At 35.0% G+C, this 19,047-nt stretch overlaps 1 protein-coding gene across 3 annotated transcripts in view; it reads right to left on the reverse strand.

Annotated features, from left to right (window-relative positions):
- Positions 1–485: 485 nt before the first annotated feature.
- The window catches only part of LOC114246095 (uncharacterized), a 58,679-nt gene continuing 40,117 nt past the window's right edge, over positions 486–19,047 (reverse strand). For all 3 annotated transcript variants that reach the window (XM_089732028.1, XM_089732029.1, XM_028178481.2), the window contains exons 3-8: positions 17,952–18,163; positions 15,887–16,022; positions 10,353–10,486; positions 9,113–9,346; positions 6,897–7,068; positions 486–4,478 (exon numbers count right to left, since the gene is read on the reverse strand). In XM_089732028.1, the coding sequence (XP_089588154.1) occupies positions 4,327–4,478; positions 6,897–7,068; positions 9,113–9,346; positions 10,353–10,486; positions 15,887–16,022; positions 17,952–18,163 (1,040 nt within the window). In that variant the 3' untranslated portion in view covers positions 486–4,326. The remainder of the gene's footprint in view (positions 4,479–6,896; positions 7,069–9,112; positions 9,347–10,352; positions 10,487–15,886; positions 16,023–17,951; positions 18,164–19,047) is intronic.

The raw sequence follows: 19,047 nt of genomic DNA on the forward strand, positions 1-19,047 counted from the left end.
AGCGGACCCGGCGAGCTTTGTTCCACCACACGGTTTCTTTCAAACACATCAACCGGTCAACTTCAAAATTTAACCATAGAACGTTTAGCTGTCAGTTGCGTTTTGTTATTCCATATCAGTTGCGTTTTGTTATACCACGTTTTATGTCACGTCCCACGGGAATGTGATAAAAAGTATCCTATGTCCTTCTCCTGGTTCTAAGCTACCTCCCCACCAATTTTCAGCCAAATCAGTTCAGCCGTTCTTGAGTTATAAATGGTGTAATTAAGACGACTTTCTTTTATATATATAGATGACATGTTTCGACTAAGTCAACTTTGCAGACCGTTTTAATAACACGATCGTTCTTTTTCTTAAATAAAAGTAACCTAATGATTTCTTTGAAAACATTTTAAAAAAAATTCTCTTTTTTAAGAATATCAACCTAAATAGCGATGTTAAAATGTGTAATGAGGTTATTTAAATGATTAATAAAACTGCACATGGGCTTGATTAAGCTTTTTATTCATTTTCACATCATAATTATCCATGTTTTACATTTTATTTGAATGGCCAGAGTTCTAATAGGGTTTTGGTGTCAACAATCTATTTATTAAAATAAAACAGAAGGTAAGAAGTAATTGCTGTTTTTTTTTTTTAATACATCCCACGATGTATTTTAACATTAAAACAAAACAATTACATATTTACATGTAAATGTATGTATAAAAGCGGCACGCAATAGCAAATCAATGTGAAATAGTTCATAGAAGAAAATTTAAATAATATAAGAAATCACAATACAAAAAAAATATATTAATGAGGAACGCTTGTGGAACTGAGACGATTTTTAGATCGTTCACCAAGTTACATTTTTGCAAATGCTTTTATGCTTTTCGACAATTTTGTAGGACTTTAACAAATGATTACTAAATTACTTATCCACATTACTTGCTTAAAATGTAGATGTAATTTTGGGAATATAATTTTACAATAAAAAAACACATTTTACATACAATACGATTGGAATTTCAAATTTGACAATTTTCTATATTGCTATAGATGTTGATTAAATTATATACAAATAGAAAATATATATTACTATTGCTAAAAACGGGTTGCTTTGATCGAGCTATTTTGTAATAAGCAGATACCGCAAGGTATATAGAACATTAAATTTACAACCGCACTACTGTCAAATTAAAACACAATAGCCTGGAATAAATATAGGGAAGATCCAACATACGTAGCGGTACCAGGTGAGCTGAGAACACGGCTTAGTACTCATAAATGCAAGTCGATAAAATGTATTTTAAATAGTAATAATCGAATAATAGTTAAAAGATTGTTGAACACCGAACATTCATCTGTACTAACACTACTATATTTATCTATACATCATACAGTTGATCTATACAATAGCACTTTTTTAATCTATATTCATTTAAAATATAATCTGCCATATACACATTTGTTTTTTAACTTATCACACGTTTTAGCCCAACGCAAACACCTACTATATAGTCAGTGTAAAGAGCTGTAGGAAGACTTCAACACCATAGAGCGATTCGATTTGCTGGAATGATGATAAAAACTTTTAAGTATTTAAAACGAAAAAAAAATAGTAAAGAAGGTTGTACAATAAAAAAAAACACGTGTGGCACTCGGGGACTACCGCGGCAAAGCTATTGCATAGCATTTTTTATTAACTTATGCAATTATAATTATAATTAGACAATAATAATTTAATATTAAAACAATAATAAATTGAGACCACGAAACATTTACACATTAGTAAAACATTAACTATCCCCTTCACACTCATAAGCTAGACCGCGCGAGAGAGAGATGGGCAGACTCAAACACTACACAAGCGCAACGTGTGAATGTGTTGAACTCGAGCTACATGGTAGGCGGAGTGGGGGGTGTTAGGTTTTATTTTCGTTACGGAATTTCTTGATTCGGTCGCCGCGGTTAAAGCTATGCAATAGCTTAAAAAATATACAATGATTAATATTATTATTGTAATATTAGCGGTAAAGATAATAATTAAAATAGTTCAAATAGATTTAAAACGAACAGTTATAATGAGCAACAACAAATTTATAAGTTTATAATAACATTTATAAGTTTGAAGTTAAGTAAAAATATGAATATTTTAATCCAATTTTGTTTTTCTTTACGAAAATATCAAAATGGACGATAAATAGCTTCAAGTACGAAAGCATGTAATATTAAAAACCTACAAACAATTAATTCACCATAAGCTCGGTAAACCGAATCGCACCTGGTAATTACGATTACCATCGTAATTTTAAATTACACAGCATTACCACTAATTTATTCAATAGAAAATATCCTGCGGAAATATTTTTTTTTTTAAATAGTACAATAATTTCATTCACAAAATACTATGTCATTTGTTGAGATCGTCTGACATTCGATTTTAATTTATGTAAGCGCACAATATTATATGCTTATAGTCATACTATCTAATAATCTTCTTCGAATAGAAATAATCTATGGTTGATTTTTCATAAGGCGATTTACAGCTGCTAGTATAGTTTAAGATCATTTTCTGACTTCAAGGTGTAGATTAAAATTTGATTTAATGTCTCGATTTATTTTATTAGGATTAAATTGAACTCATCCATTTGTTACATCCATATCAGCGACAAAATTTATCTGAGTTCAAAAGAAGCGCATGTTTTTGAAGTGAAACTTCTTTAGGCGCATGAGGGTAAAATTTTTACAGAACGTCACGCAGGTATGCAACTGAAGTGACATCAAACTACTATTGAAATTAAGTACTTGTCAAATGTCAGTAGTAGTAGTTGTTGTATTTTTCCAACGGGAAAGGCAAATGTATACCATACAGCCTAATATTTTATAATTTTTTGTGAAAAATGTTAATAGGAATTGAAATGAAATGAGAAGAATCTGGAACATTAATCAAATAGCATGAAATTAAATTAGTCAATTAAATTGGCAAAATATTAGTCATTTACAATTTAGAAATCTAAACATAATGTGACTGTCAACACTGAAGTTTGAGATTGACATTTGACAGACTTTTGGCGGGAACATATCTTCCTTTTTCCCTTCCTCTAAGTCTCGGAAATCTAAAGTTTTAGATTTGTATAAATATAAGCAAGACTTATAAATTAGTTCGCCAAAAAAGTTTCACTTCTGATATGTGTACTTTATACGCACGCGCTTTTTTCTATACAGTTCGTTTACAATCCTGTAGCAGAAATGGGGCGCTATATAGATCGCCTTTTAAAAAACAAAATCGCTGGTATTTTTATTATTCTAACAAAGAACATTTAAAGCAACGACTAGCGAAGACAAAATTGTAATTAAAAGTAATCCATAAATACAAATTTGACTGTTTGTCTATCTTGTAATTGGCCAATTACGACATAATTGCCCAACTACAAGATTGACGTCAAAATATTGATAAATAGTAGAATTACGAACAGTAAAACAACTTTCTGGATAATTTAATAAAATGTTTAATAAAAGTTAGTGAAATTATAGGACATGAGTTTGGAATAGAACGATACTTAAGTGTAGCTTTGAGTAAAGTTAAAGTGATTTTTAATGATAGCTACCTATTTTAAATCTGCTATGTTGACAACATTAGTAAGGTAATCTTTCTTGTAATAATATGATTTAGAATCATCATTTTTGACACACATTTTTATATTTGCTAAATGTCTTTTAGAAACAGTTATTAAAGAAGTACTTGAAAAATGAATAAATAAAATTAAGTGCAATAAAATATATCGGGTGAGTGGTTTATAACTTCTACGAATAAGTGAACCCTGTTGCAGAAAATATATTAGGTTAGTTTTAATTGACTGATGTTTAGAAGCTCACGAGAGATGAAATATGTGTGACTTAATAAAATCATTTAACTTTATAACATTGTTTTAAACTCTAAAAACGACATAACTTTGATTAAATATGAACAGACTATAGGTACAGGGTGTTCTAAAAATAGCATTAAAATATTTGAAATGAACCAATGGTAAACATTTGAAAGGCTTAATTTAACACAATAATGTTAAAAAATAATTACCTTCCGAATTACGAGTACACGAACGTCCTGTACTTAAAAATTTAAATAGCTAATTCGACTTTCAAAAATGCTTAGCAAAAAAAAATCACATTTAGGACAACCTTTTACCTTGACAGTGAGACGAAGCTTAAAATATATAATATATATTTAAATACTTAATAAATTGTATAAATAAAGGATTTCTAAGAAATATACATTTTAAATGTTGTGTTTATTTGGAGCAAGACGTCCTCCGGGGAAAGTGTAAATCTAGTTTCATTGATTTAGTTTAGTCGTAGTCGCAATGAAAGCTTGCGAAGTAGAAGTCCGTAGCCAAGAAGCCAGAGTGGGTGGTGGCCTTGTACATAGTTGGCGGTGGCGTTGGCCTGGCTCGTCTCAGAATGTGGACGTTTCACACTCAACTCGTTGACAGCCACTGCAATGTTTTTGTTTTTTTTTTAATACGTTTGTATTAGCTTCAGACGTATATTATGTACGAGGTATGTTTGTAACGGAATCTTTGAACATGATTTTGACCCCTTGAAAACGTCGGATTAACTCGAAATTTGGTACACTTATTAAGAACCGATGACAATTCAATATTTAAAAAAAAATTGGAAAAAGTTAATTGAAAAATTTAAATTCAACCAAAAATGAAAAATAAATAATAGTTTAAAAAAACTAAAAAAATACGCTTTTATAGAATATCCATCTAAAAAATAGAAAATAAATTTTAATAAATATGAATTAAAAATAGTGTAAGAAAAAATGATTTTATTATAAAAAGCGTGGGGTGCTTTTCAGGGTATTATCAAAATAACCCTTCTACTCATATCTGTTCATAAAATATTTATAACTACTGATAACATTTTTTTTTTTTTTTTTTTTCGGGTAAAGGGCCGAACCTCCTACGAGGTCCCCGCGCAAAAGGGGCGCGCGGGGTATGTGAGACTCAACGGTCTGCATGGTGTTGTGAGCAGACCGCGGACCCAAGGATTTTAGGACCCACCCACTAAAACTACTGATACCATGCACCCCACGCTTTTTTTTTTACAATAAAATCATTATCTTACACTATTTTAAATTCAAATTTATTAAAATTTATTTTCTATTTTTTAGTTCGATATTCTATAAAAGCGTACATATTTTGTTAGTTTTTTAAACTATTATTTATTTAATGTATGAAACCTGTAGACATCATTTCCGCTGTATTCATATAGAACGTGCGTCCCAAATTTAAAAATATTCTTCTTTTTTGCTTAAAATTTACTTATTTAAAAAATTAAGACTAATTCGATTATGTTATGAGTTTGCAAATATTCTCTCCGAATAAAACAGACAAATTTTGATAACTAGAAATCGGGTGAGACACTCATACATATGTAGTATACAATTCTCAAATAAATATGAAAACGAATAATGTACAAACTCTACAAACAATACTACAATAATCTACAAACTTCAAATACAACAAAAGAGGTCTGTTATTTTAAGTAATTTCTTTAATTTAATACGCCTTCAGAACACTAGCACATTTTTCTGGAATCAACTTATCCACATTTCAGTTTAAAGTAGAAAGTTTCTGAATAGAATTAAATGAAGGCAGTTAGGGTTTCGCGAAGTTAGGAAAATGTCCGTAGACGTTTAAAAGCGCATTTGTGAGTTCTCTGTATTTCAATGGGGCCTAGAAAGCTGTATAGTTTGGTGGAAAGGTAATTTAAAAAAGGTGCTCATTTTAACGTTTCGTAGAAAATAGATTTATTCGTTTTTCAGCTTTTTATATTTTGGAATTTGTTTACAGTGAACAGGAGTACGAATTATTCTATTTTCAAAATATACACGATTTCATTTTGTCAATTTTTATTTGGAAATAATTTATGATACATTCGACCTCGCTCAATTTATTACCGCAGTCTAATTTAAATCTATACATACTCCGGCGTACTGGTTTGAAATGTACGGATAACGGATTTCAATACAATTGCTATATCCATATCGGACTTAGAAATATGCCGTATATTGATTTTGTGACAAGGTTTAATATATAATAATGTTTAAGGTACATTAAGAACTTAGCACTAGATGCGCCATATTTCGACTGTCTGACTGCATATAAAAATAAAATTACCTGACGGAAAGACATATTATTGTCATTATTGGTAGTTTGGAAATAACGACAAAGGGGAGATCTTTCATCAAGTGGGTGAAATTAATTGCGAGTGAAAGTGCGACAGTCCAAATGTTATTCGGAGTTTTTTTTTTCTTTTACTACCTATGCTGTTACCCTTGAGAGGCTATTTCAGCTTTGACGTGTAGGTGAGCTCACGGAGCTCAAACTGGAGTGTTGCTAACACTGGCCCTAGCAAGGGCAGTGCTTCGCAGAATCTACCGGATCGAAAACGCGACCCACGTCTATGAGTTAACTTACTCGTCGAGCCCTTCGTCGCAAGCGACGGGTTCGGCGAGAATAATGACCGGTGCTTGAGGTACCTAAAAGCACCGTTAATGGATCGGGAGAATCCCTAATGACGTGCTTAGGGCCGGTGTTGTACGGAGCTCGTATACCTATATTTGCAAACTTATCTTGAAAATGTCGCTAGCGAGATTCAGGCGTCTGTCAAATATCATGTATTATATAATAGGCACCGGCTATACTCGTACTAGCTTGATCCATAACTTATCAATTGTACAACGGTTGCTCCATCGGTCAAACCGGAACGCGTGATGTAGTAGAAATAGGCAGAGTGTTGGTACCTACCCGTGCGGGATAACTATACGCCTGATAAAAATTAAAGTAAGCATTTTCATTTGATCACCGGTACCACAATATTTGATACCATCACAAATTACTCACCGGTAACAGTTTGCTTCTTAATATCAGCGTACTTCTCACCAGGTCCCACTTCGTCAGGTATGGTTGCTGTGCAGGTCAGCTGGAGTCTACCGTGCGCTGGAGCACGTAGCTCTGCTATTGACACCCAGAGGGATATTGGCACGACGGGCGGAGGACGAGGTTTCTCTTGCATCTGAGAGACGGAAACTTTAAACTAAATGAAAGAGATGAAAGCATCGTGAGTTTAATAGTGACCTGAAAAATAAGACAGATGCCTGGTGTATTAATATTTAGAAAAGTGACTATCCCGAGACTCAAATCTCGCATGCGCATACACATCTTTCTTAGGAAATACGTATCACATATACACGATCGAGATCCATGATGAAGGAATAACGTCGTATAGCAAAAATGAAGTCCATCAAAATTAAATAAATCAATTTGGGTAATTATCTACCGGTAGTAGTAAGATACAATTTGAGCTCACACAGGTAAGTACGGCTGTTTTGGTTATTTAGGCCACAAATCCGTTTTGTGATTCGACTTTGAGTTTGAATTGAGACTTTGATCTAATGTTTCCAGTGTGGCCTCAATAAACATTTAAGTGCAATGTAAAAATATGATGAAAAAACACAAATTACTTATCCATCATCTACTTTTGCCAGCGAAAATTAAAACGGTATACTACAATGCTACCTTAATAATTGTGAAGTTATCATCCGAGTTACTAAGAAGAAAATTTGATAAGTTCTCGTTGAAATAATGAAATGTATCAGAATGACACGATATATGAAGAAAAATTAATACGTGAAGCAAAAACTTTGTATCCCTTTTTTCGAAAATTGTGCGGACGAAGGAGTATGAAATTTTCCACACTTATAGGGAATATAGAGAAGAAGTGCACAATAGTAATATTTTTTTAAAATAATGCAAAAAAGATACATTAAATCAATAAAGAAAACATTACACGCACTACATATCATGTATTTGACGCACACACGCATGCATACTATTTATTGTCAAACTTTTGTTCTTGACGTCTGTTGTCAAATTGAGAATAGATTAAATATTGTTTGTCTTTGTTAATATTTTTTATAGTGTAGTCTTGGCGAAATTTGTGATTATAGAAGTATAAAATAGAATCATAATAGTGTACAAACTTATAATTCTAATTAATTATAGTCGAATTTCGACTACTGCGGGACCTCTAGTATGAAAAAAAATCCCAAAACGATATAATATGAATGTAGTTTTACAATCGGAAGAGAGCCCCTGTTAATTTTATTAACAACCACAATTAGCCATTTACGGTAACCGATCCCCTCTTTGATTACGCTTATAATTTCGTTCTGAATAACGAGGGAATTTATTAAGGCTCGAATACAAAGTTTAAACGAAGCATAACATCGCTTTTATTGGTAAAATTTGGTTTAGAACGTCAACGTTGGTTTGTAATTGAATACAATTCAGAAATATGGGGGAGAAGCCGCTCAAACAATCCTCATGGAATTAACTCTGAAGTCGATTCAATGGGCTTCGAGATTTTTTTTCGCCTTTGTGTTTCGATTTTCGATACATTTCCGATCTGGGAGCTTACGTTTGTTCATTACGATTGTTATTGAGTCGTCTTCTGGCTTCGTTGTGACTGTAACAACTTTTGAACAATTCTTTAGGGATTAATTTGGGCTGAGATATTTATTTTCCTTATTAAGTTTGATCGATAAGTAATAAAGTTAAGAGTCGAAACGTATTTATAAAATTAGAATACGTTTTCAACGTTTGTTTTTAACGACCCAAGATTTTAATGATGATTAGCGATTTACATTTTTTACAACGAAAAGCAGGGCGTATTAATTTAAGGCATATTTTGTTTGAGGTTTTCTAAAAAAAAAAATACCTTTTTATTTTCAGATTTTTTTCTTATTGCCCTTGTAAGCACACTAGGGTATGGCCCACCTGATGATGAGTGGTTACCGTAGCCCATGGACTTCAGCAATGCCAGGGACATAGCCAAGCTGCTGCCTACCAGCTACTAGCTGTCTTTGAGTTTATTTAATTGAAATCAGTAATGAATATACTCATATGTACTGATGATGCAGAGTAAAAAAATATTTAGAGATTTTGTTTGACAATAAGACTAAAATAGCAACATTTCAATTGGTTGTTCATTTTTTCTGATCTAAAGTATTAATTGAAGTAAATTTATATATTTGAAAATTTGATCTTCATAAGGTTACCTTCGCCATTTCCTCGGTTTGGGCCTCTTTGAGAGTACACTTGTGGTGTTTTGTCAGGTTCAAGGGCGGTGATGCTGTTGTTTCGCTAATCAAAGCCCAGTATTTGGCGGTGTAGTTAAACTCGGGGGCTATATATCTATGTTGGTGCTTCCGGTGCCGGTAGCCACCACCTCCCTTAGTCCTGGTTGAGCTTGAGACACGGTAAGAGAAGAATTTGATGGAGTCTTCCGGAACCTAGATATGAAAAAGAAAACATTTATATTAGAAATTAAAATGTGCATTTGTGTATGATTTTACTATTACGTTACAAATTTATTTTTGAGGTGACAGGTGTTGCTGAAGCCTTTTTAAAGTGAGACAGGTACAAATAATTTATTAATACAAATAATTATCATTACCATATTCCGGACGTTTTCTGATTTCGACCACTCCGTATTAGAAATCTTAATAAATATCCTATGACATATAACTTTGTTGTTGTGTTCAAAGTCATTTTTTTACGAGTGTTAATAGCTGAAATATTGAGCAAAATGATGACTCAACAGTTTCGTTACGAGAGTTTCATTCAAATATTCGCGCTGAATTATTAAAGTAGCTATCTCCTCAAACCCAATCACTGTTAGGAAGTTTATTTAATCCGGACCATTGTCATTTAAAATATTGATCAATTTCAAGAATACATTTTATTAGAATTATGAAGTTAATAAAGTTCGTTGAGAATTTTGTTTTCTTTCTTTTATATATTTTTTCGAATATGTATTCTGTTATCTAATGCGCTTGGAGCATTCGAACATTAATTACAACGAGGATGCTGATATACATGAGTTCGAAGTATCCAGAGCGGGGATTCCCAAACTATTTTGAGCAAAAAAACCCTTTTCCAAAATGAGCTGATACCTCAGACTGTCACAGCGTAATTACTTAGAAAATCCCATCTGCAATATTCGTTTCGATGTCAGGAGTGTGCATTTTATTGCTTAGATGGGTGGACGAGCTCACAGCCCACCTGGTGTTAAGTGGTTACTGGAGCCCATAGACGTCTACAACGTCATTGCGCCACCCACATTGAGATATGAGTTCTAAGGTCTCAAGTATAGTTACAGCGGCTACCCCACCCTTCAAACCGAAACGCATTACTGCTTCACGGCAGAAATAGGCAGGATGGTGGTACCTACCCGCGCGGACTCACAAGAGGTCTTACCACCGATAGATACCAGTTGATAACAGATGAGAAACTCACCTTTTCATTGTCGATGTACCATGTCAGTTTTGGAGCAGGAGCTGCCGGAGCGCTGGTGCAATTGGCACGAAGCAGTCCTCCGACGACCACGTCTGGTTTCCCGAAGGTTATAATGGGGGGATGTTTTTGGGCATCTGTTAAAGATTCACACATGAAGACCACGTGAACTTCTTCATTCATACACGAACCATCATACGTCATTCACTTATTCATTCAACCAGTACTTTGACAGTAATAATGAATTAGTTCGCCAAAACCACAATCAAATTTTATGGACTTAATGTTTTATTCCACACAATGCTTTTAAGGCCTAAAATAATACTGATTTCGAAAATGTTAATCAGGTAAATAATTCATGACTGAATCACTGAGTTTCTCGCCGGATCTTCTCAGTGGGTCGCGTTTCCGATCCGGAGGCAGATTCTGCGAAGCACTGCTCTTGCTAGGGTCAGTGTTAGCAACTCTCCGGTTTGAGCCCCGTGAGCTCACCTACAAACGTTAGGGTGAAGCTGAAATAGCCTCTCAAGGCTATCAGCATAGGTAGGAAAAAAAAAAAACTATGTATATTATGATAACGTAATTCATTAAGTGTAGCTTGTTTGTATTCAATTTGATATTAATTGTGTAATAAATAAAACTAGTTAAGGAATGTAATTTCTAATTAGTGTACGGAACAAGGGATTGAAATCGTGTCCTAAAGAATAAGATCGTTATACTCGTATCGAGCGATACGACTATTCTGCGACTCACATATTTTTTAATTATTTATTGCTTAGATGAGTAGACGAGCTCACAGCCCACCTGGTGCTAAGTGGTTACTGGAGCCCATAGACATCTACGACGTAAATACGCCACCCACCTTGAGATATGAGTTCTAAGGTCTCAGTATAGTTATATAGTCACGAAATACTCTCTTTTATTCTACCTACCTATGCTAGTAGCTTTGAGGGGTTATACTAGACACACCGAACGTCTAAAGGAGCTTACAGGGCTTACTCTGGCGAATTTGCTAACACTAGCAATAGCAAGAGCAGTGCTCCGCTGAATGTACCAACGGATCGTAATCGCGACTCACTGCGAAAATCCGGCGAGATACTCACTAGACTTTCACAGTGAATAAAAAATATCATAAGAAATATCGCAAAAAAAAATAGAGTAATTATTGGTAGGCATCACAACCCTGTCTATGAATGCCGCGTTTTAATTGGAATACCCCTTAGACTACTAGCAAATAGGTGGGGAATGAAAATGATTGAAAATTTCACATTGAAAGATGACACAGTTGTTGCACAATACCATAGATAGGTTTCATACTTCAATGCACAATACACGTCTAATTTGAGACTAATATTTTTTTCCTCATAATAAGTGGTCGAATACACATTGTGATTTTAACACGTTGACTACGTGGCGCCCTGAAGTAATTATGTTGATTTCTCTCTTCGATCTTCTTACTAAGGCGCCAAAAGTATCTAGTAGACTCTGGGAAAGACGAACCTTAAAATGTTGAAATTGAATCTATTTCAAAGAGAACTAAAATACTAAAAGATAGGTTAACAAACAAAAGAAGACAAAGTTACGCAATCCAGACGTCTTAGTAACAGAAATCGACATAATTACTTCAGTGCGTCGCGTAGGGCACCGGTGACCTACGTGGAAATCAAAGTGGAATGCAGTAAATTGCAAAACAAAAGTCGCTGTGCTCGGTACGGTATCGTAAATATCATTTTTGTCGTAGCTTAATCTTATTTCATTTTTCATTCTTTTGACCCCATGCTCTTTTACTTTAGGTTCTTATGTAAGTGCTCGTTTTTGTTTCGTAAGTGTAATTTCGCCAACCGTGACACAAGAAGAAAGTTCTAGAATAATCTAGAATCTATGTTACCTCCTTACCTTACCTTAACTGTGTTGTGTTGTAACACAACTTTTAGATAGTAAGATCGCCAACACAATTTAATCCTGTTTATATTTTCAGAAATGTTGACGACAATGATTAAATGCTAAATAGGACGAATAGGAAATAGGAAATGAAACAAACATATGAAGCGATCACATTAGTATGCATTAGTGAACTATCATTACTACTAATTAATATTATAAAGTTTTCATAAATATACTGGAGCAAAGTTGAAGAAGACAGTAGACATGAAAAAGTTGATTATTACGATACATAAGCATTTATGAGCATGTAATGTTTGGTGAGCCACAGGGGCATACCATATACACTCATCTTGATAAGTTGACAATAAGGAACTTCGCTTCTATCGGAGCTTATCCGACGGCACACGATTTTATATATATTTTTAAGCTATTGCATAGCTTTTATGGCGGGCTTTGAGCACGGTGACCGAATCAAAAATTTCCATAACGAAAATAAAACCTAACACCCCCACTCCGCCTACCATGTAGCTCGCGTTCAACACATTCACACGTTGCGCTTCTGTAGTGTTTGTGAATAAGCACGCGGCGTGACGTCGCACTGCATACGCATCATGAAAAGTCTGTCCATCTCTCTCACGCGCGGTCTAGCTTATGAGTATGAAGGGGACAGTTAATGTTTTGCTTTTGTTAATGTTTACAAATAAAGCGTGGTCTTATTTTATTATTGTTTTAATATTAAATTATTATTGTCTAATTACAATTGCATAAGTTGGTAAAAAAACTATACAATAGCTTTACCGCGGCATTCCTCGAGTGCTTATTTATTTTTATCAACAATAACAGGCACATGTGATAATCAAAATCATCTTATACACAAAGCTCATATATGAAATGTCCACAGAGTAATGAAACAGAATGAAATAGCTAAACGTTTGTGGCAACGTAAACATATTTCAACAACAGAACTATATGATATGTAAATAGAAACTATAAAAAAACATTTAATGATAAAAATATTCAGCAACTCGTTCGCTACGAAGTTTATGAACTAAAGTTGACATTTTATGAGTGTGCCGGCATAAGCATAACCATTTCCCGGCAAAATATGTACAATGTCATGATTATGTCATTCACGAAAGAAACTACTGCGGTAGAAATATAAGCCGTGTTCCGTGAGCCCGAAAGCTTAGAATAGAGTGTACCGTTCGGAATTGGTGAAAGTTTCGAAGTATCTACCATAGTTTTATTTGGTATTTTGAAGAACACATATTTACCATAGGAAAAGGTGACATTAACCATTTTGTTATTTTAAAATTATATGTTCCCCGATGCCGTTAATTCGTAAATGGGCTTATGGTACAACTTAAGACACGAAGTTAAAATCTCAATTGCATTGTGATTTTAGGTTGAAATATCCAAGATTAATGCCACTACTTAGAGACGTGAATTGGGAGTCCCAATTAAAATATACATTTTAAAACGCATCCCACCCCTTAAAACTGAATTTATCTTCGTCGCGTCAGAAATAGACAGGATAGTGATATCCTTGAGTGTGAACTTACAGTTTATCTTTTTTGTGTAAGGAGGAAAAGTTTGGATTGCCATCTACGGGTCGCTGGTCTCAGAGCTGTACTGACTAAGATTCCCAATCGCTCAACAACCCGCGTCCGAACCTCGAATGTGAAAGCACTAGCTAGGTGATGGTTTCCGCGTGGATAGTATATCTCCCCTCTACCCTGTCCTCAGGGTATGCCAAACTGACGATCGTCAGCGTAACGATCACCAGCCTTTCAGCTGGCAGGCTGGGGATAGCCTAGATGACTAGATAGCACTGTTAGAATTGTATAGTTCCTAAACGCATCTTTATGTCAATACCAACTGACAGCTGTCACTCTTGTTATATATGTCAACGTCGTTTGTGTGCGCGTCCCTTTCGTTCTTGCGTCGTCAATGAGTACGGACACAAAAATTGTATCGCCGATAGAATAAATACTATCCATAAAAATCTGTGTCTTTATTATAAGAAAACCAGACGATCACTCCAACAAGCACGTACCACCAGCATACCCTCCGGTCCAGAACCAGTGGGGGACGGGGACTGGGGTAATTCATCCATTTGGTGCGGTACTAAGTTGCTATACACACTTCTTCACAAGGGTTGTGTATAGCTACTAAACATATAAATGTACAGCTATATAATATGTATACCAGCTTACATTTGCTTCCCCCTCGTCGGTCCCCATCTGCCATACAGACTTACTTAATACTTGAACTTGACTTGAAACACTTACTTAATACAAATACATATTTTTATCCACTAGATCACGTAGAAAGAAACGTATAGGATGTAATTTGAACAATAATACTCAGCTTTATAATTACAAAATCCGATTTTGAACACGTAGCTAATGTATAATATGACTTTTCACCACATTTCACCCTAAATTTCTTTTGTGATGATAACATTCTCACGAATGAGTTATTCATCTTAACATTTCATTTTGTATTCAGTTCGCGAATGTGTTTCGTGCAGTGATAATAATAAATTCAACTCGGAATAAAGGAAATGCGTAGAAATATTATTACACGAACATTAGATTGTAGTCTGTTCAGTTTAGACTGTTTTATCTTCTTCTAAGACTTCGGTAATATGGATACAACGCGAAATAAGTAATAGTTTCAAAAAACTAACAAAATACGCTTTTATAGAAAAGCCAACAAAAAAATAGAAAATAAATTTTAATTAAAAATAGTGTATGAGAAAATGATTTTATTGTAAAAAAAGCGTGGGGTGCTTTTGCGCGACGTTTAGAAGGGGGCCAAAATCATGTTCAAAGATTCCGTTACAAACATACGTCTGAAGCTAATAAAAGCGTATTAAAAAATAATGATGCAATGATATTATGTGCACCGCAAATTTTCTAAAGCGTACTTATGGGTGGTAGGACGAAGTGCTCTTGTGTGGGTAAGTACTACCATCTTGCCTATTTCTACTGGAAAGCAATCACACATTCCAGATATAAGGGTGGAATCGCCAATAAGCAACACAATTCAGTCTTCGGCCGTCTGTCTGTTCTGGACGTTGTCTATGGGTTCCATAGACTTAATAGCAGGTGAACTATACGCTCGTCTCCTCATCGTCAATGTATCAAATATTGTTTCGGAATCTAGCCATTAAGTTGTATGATATAATCTTTCTATGCTTTTTTTCAGGCTACAGAAAATTGAGAAGACCAATGTACGCACCAGCCTCACTTTGGTTTTGCGGGATATATTGCGGTCTTTCCATATCCTAATGAGCTTAGTCATTGCTCCTCTGGATATTTTAGTTCTTCTAGCTATCTCCTTTTCGCTGCCACCCTCGCCACAAAGAAGAGAGCCAAGCTAAACGAACTGGTCACTTACGCCTGGTCACTCACGTTATGTTAGACTTAAGTCTCCCCTAAGGCTTGCTACAATGACCGATCCTACGCAGCCAGTGTATCAATGATTTCTAAGACAATTCGTTGCAGCACAAAAAGGTATGGAATCTGTGGATTAAATATTTTTTCGAGAAGGAATAATAAATGTTTAAGGTAATTCGTTGCAATGCAAAACGTTATAGAATTTGTTGACGAAATTATCTTCGAGAAAGAATAATATATTTTACTTACAGACAACAGTCAGACGGTGAGGAGGCGAGGCAGCTGTGAAGATTGGGGTCTCTAGAGACACTTCACACCAGTAAAGGCCGGACGCTGAAGGCTCTAGATTCTCAATTGTAATCGAGTTTTCCGTTGCCAGGGACATCTGTAGAAAAATATTATCGGTAAACCACTGACAGTTGTTGTATTCAGAGCAACTGTTTCATATATGTCTAACAGTAAATACTTTCCTTATGGAGAATGTGTGTAGAATAATTCAGCGCTATAGTTTATTGCCCCAACAAATGCGTATTAACTTATAGATTTTCTTATTGTAGAGAATCCGTTCACGTGCTTATGGTTCTCCTTGTGTTAGGAGCCCATATCCTGAAGTTGCCGGAACGCATGCGTTTATGCATAGCAAAAAACACGTATGATTCCGTATAGTCACTATAACCTTGCAAATTAAGCGCCTAACTTCAGTGATTACCCATTTAAAACGCAAATATCCACTTGAAACTAAATTTAATAAGGTCTCATTAAGGTATTTCTGGTGTTAAGTGGTAACTGGAGCCCATATCCTGAAGCTGCCGGAACGCATGCGCTTATCCATAGCACAAAAACACGTATGATTCCGTTTAGTCACTATAGTTAACCTTGCAAATTAAGCGCCTAACTTCAGTGATTACCCATTTAAAACGCAAATATTCACATAAATCTAAATTCAATAAGCCCTCATTAGGGTATTTCAAAAGCGACCCAACTATTTCTATTGTCATGAAAGTCCCGTCAACAGTTGAAACTAGCCTCATAAATAAAGGTTCCCCGGCGGAAATCTACATAAATCTCGGAGTTTTCCTGAACGCGTAGCCGGCGAGGAGCCGGGAAGTTAATGCCCGTTGCACATGTCAGGAGCAGATGAAAAATGCAAATCCGAGCGCGGTCGCTGTAAGTTGTTTCGTTTCTAACAAGGAAGCGTTAAAGATAAACAGAATTTTTTTTCAAAATTTAGGTGCCTTTTGATATTAGTGATTTTGGAACGAAGGTCCTTATGGGACGATGCGGAGGGGTGGGTAACCGGGAAAAAACGTCCGTAACGTAAGATTTTTATTAGTAATGCACACAGTGTACGACTTAATTTTATAATAACGTACAAAAATAACATATTTTTTTATCATTCATTGACCACGATCTCAGAGCGTTCGTTTGCGCAATACACTAACTCTTAAGCAAACAACCGTGAATGAAGTGTACCACAATAAGTTCGCACGTTACCGAATGACCGTGGGTTGTTGCGAAACCTCCAGTTTTATTTTCTTTATACCTCGAATAGAACTGAAAATTAATATTTTTATAACAACGAACTTCGTTCCTATTCGGTGTTCCACGACACCACATATCTTTTTTTATTTATATTTTTGGATAGGTTCAGAAAATGCCCACGTCATGTTACAAATATTTCTGACAACTGTTTAAACGCTTTGAATATTCCCCGAAACCTTCACGCTGCGTAATAATGATAGCTTTTTTATCCCAAAATCTACATGAAGAGTTTGGTAATTAGATAATAAATCATAGTAATAAATCATAGTATTAGTGAAATAATATATACATACAAATCACAACTTAAGTGTTTTGATGAGCATAAGCATCAATCGGCTTGAAAACAGTTTGCGCCTTAAAATTATTTTTTCTTATTCCTGTACACAAAAACTGTTTAACATTCCGAAAATAACAAAAAGAAAACAAATAAAGAATAAACGGTATAATTCGTTTTAATTATAATTTATTAGTAGTAGTATATTATTATATCTGAGGCATAAATATTAAGGTTAAATTCAAAACTTTTCTATTACGAACCAGAAGATTCTGCGCAAAAATCTTTCCATCTATCTTATCATCTCAAGATAATTGTCGACCATCATCAATAATCGCATTAGTAGGTCTAGCAGTGTTTTTATCTAATTTTCAAACTTTTTGCTCTACTATTTATTCCAAAATGAGCGTTAATGTTATACTGTGAGTCTAGGCTTTGTGTTTGTTGTATATAATATATATTTATAATTACAATAACAAAATACATTCCAAAACTTACATTAATTCTTCCACCAGGAAAACTGTAGTTGGTAAAAGGAGGGACTCTTTCTCGCACATACTGCAGGAGTTTAGCTTCTGATGTGAGGAATTCCACTTTGTAGAGGAGCTGGGGTGGAACCTGGTGGAGACAGCGAAGAGTCGCAGAGCCCCCTCGTGCGACCCAGCTGGGAGCTGTAAGCCGCACGTCCACGTCAGTGGCGTGGCCGTTCCCTGCAAAATAAGTCAGGCTATAAAACCGGACCATCTGTATGAACTATGCTATCTACACGTCTGGTTTGCTACTATTTTTTTTATTGCTTAGATGGGTGATTTTTTTTTGCTACTATTTTTTTACTTCATACTTAGATGGTAGATATAACAGCTCGCCCGCAATAATTGCCTTCATACATCGGCAGTATTTTTGGTGAAAGTATAATAAATGACATAGTATGGTATGTTATTCAAGGGTTTCCATTTTATTTTTCAACAAGCTTTCTAGGGAGTTGGTAAAACAGGTAAGCACTAGCTAGACGTCTGTCTACAACACAGAGAAAGAAAGAAAAATTAATTAAATACAAATAGTGGTAAGACGTCTTGTGAGTCCGCACGGGTAGGGACCACCACCCTGCCTGTTTTCTGCCTTGAATCAATAACGAATTTTTGAAGGGTGGAACAGCCGTTGTACAGTAAAAACTGAGACCGTAGAACTTATATCTCACGATGGGTAGCGACTTTTACGTTGTAGATATCTATTGGCTCCAATAAACACTTAACACCAGGAGAGCCGTGAGCGCATGCGATTTTTTAAACGATTAAAAAAAAAGAGAGTGGTAACAGTAATTATGTGCTTAGTACCTCAGATGGTATCAAATTTTCGTTTCAAGCCAAGCCAAATAATTTGCGTAGTTACTGGTGGTAGGACGTCTTGTGAGTTCGCGCGGGTAGGTACCACCACCCTGCCTATTTCTGTCATGAAGCAGTAAACGTTTCGGTTTGAAGGGCGGGGCAGCCGTTGTACTGTTAAAAGTGAGACTTCACAACTTAGATCTCAAGGTGGGTGGCAGCATTTACTTAGTAGATGACTATGGGCTCCGATAACCATTTAACACGAGGTT

This window comes from Bombyx mandarina, chromosome 12, assembly GCF_030267445.1.
Source record: "Bombyx mandarina strain Sakado chromosome 12, ASM3026744v2".
NCBI lineage: Eukaryota > Metazoa > Arthropoda > Insecta > Lepidoptera > Bombycidae > Bombyx > Bombyx mandarina.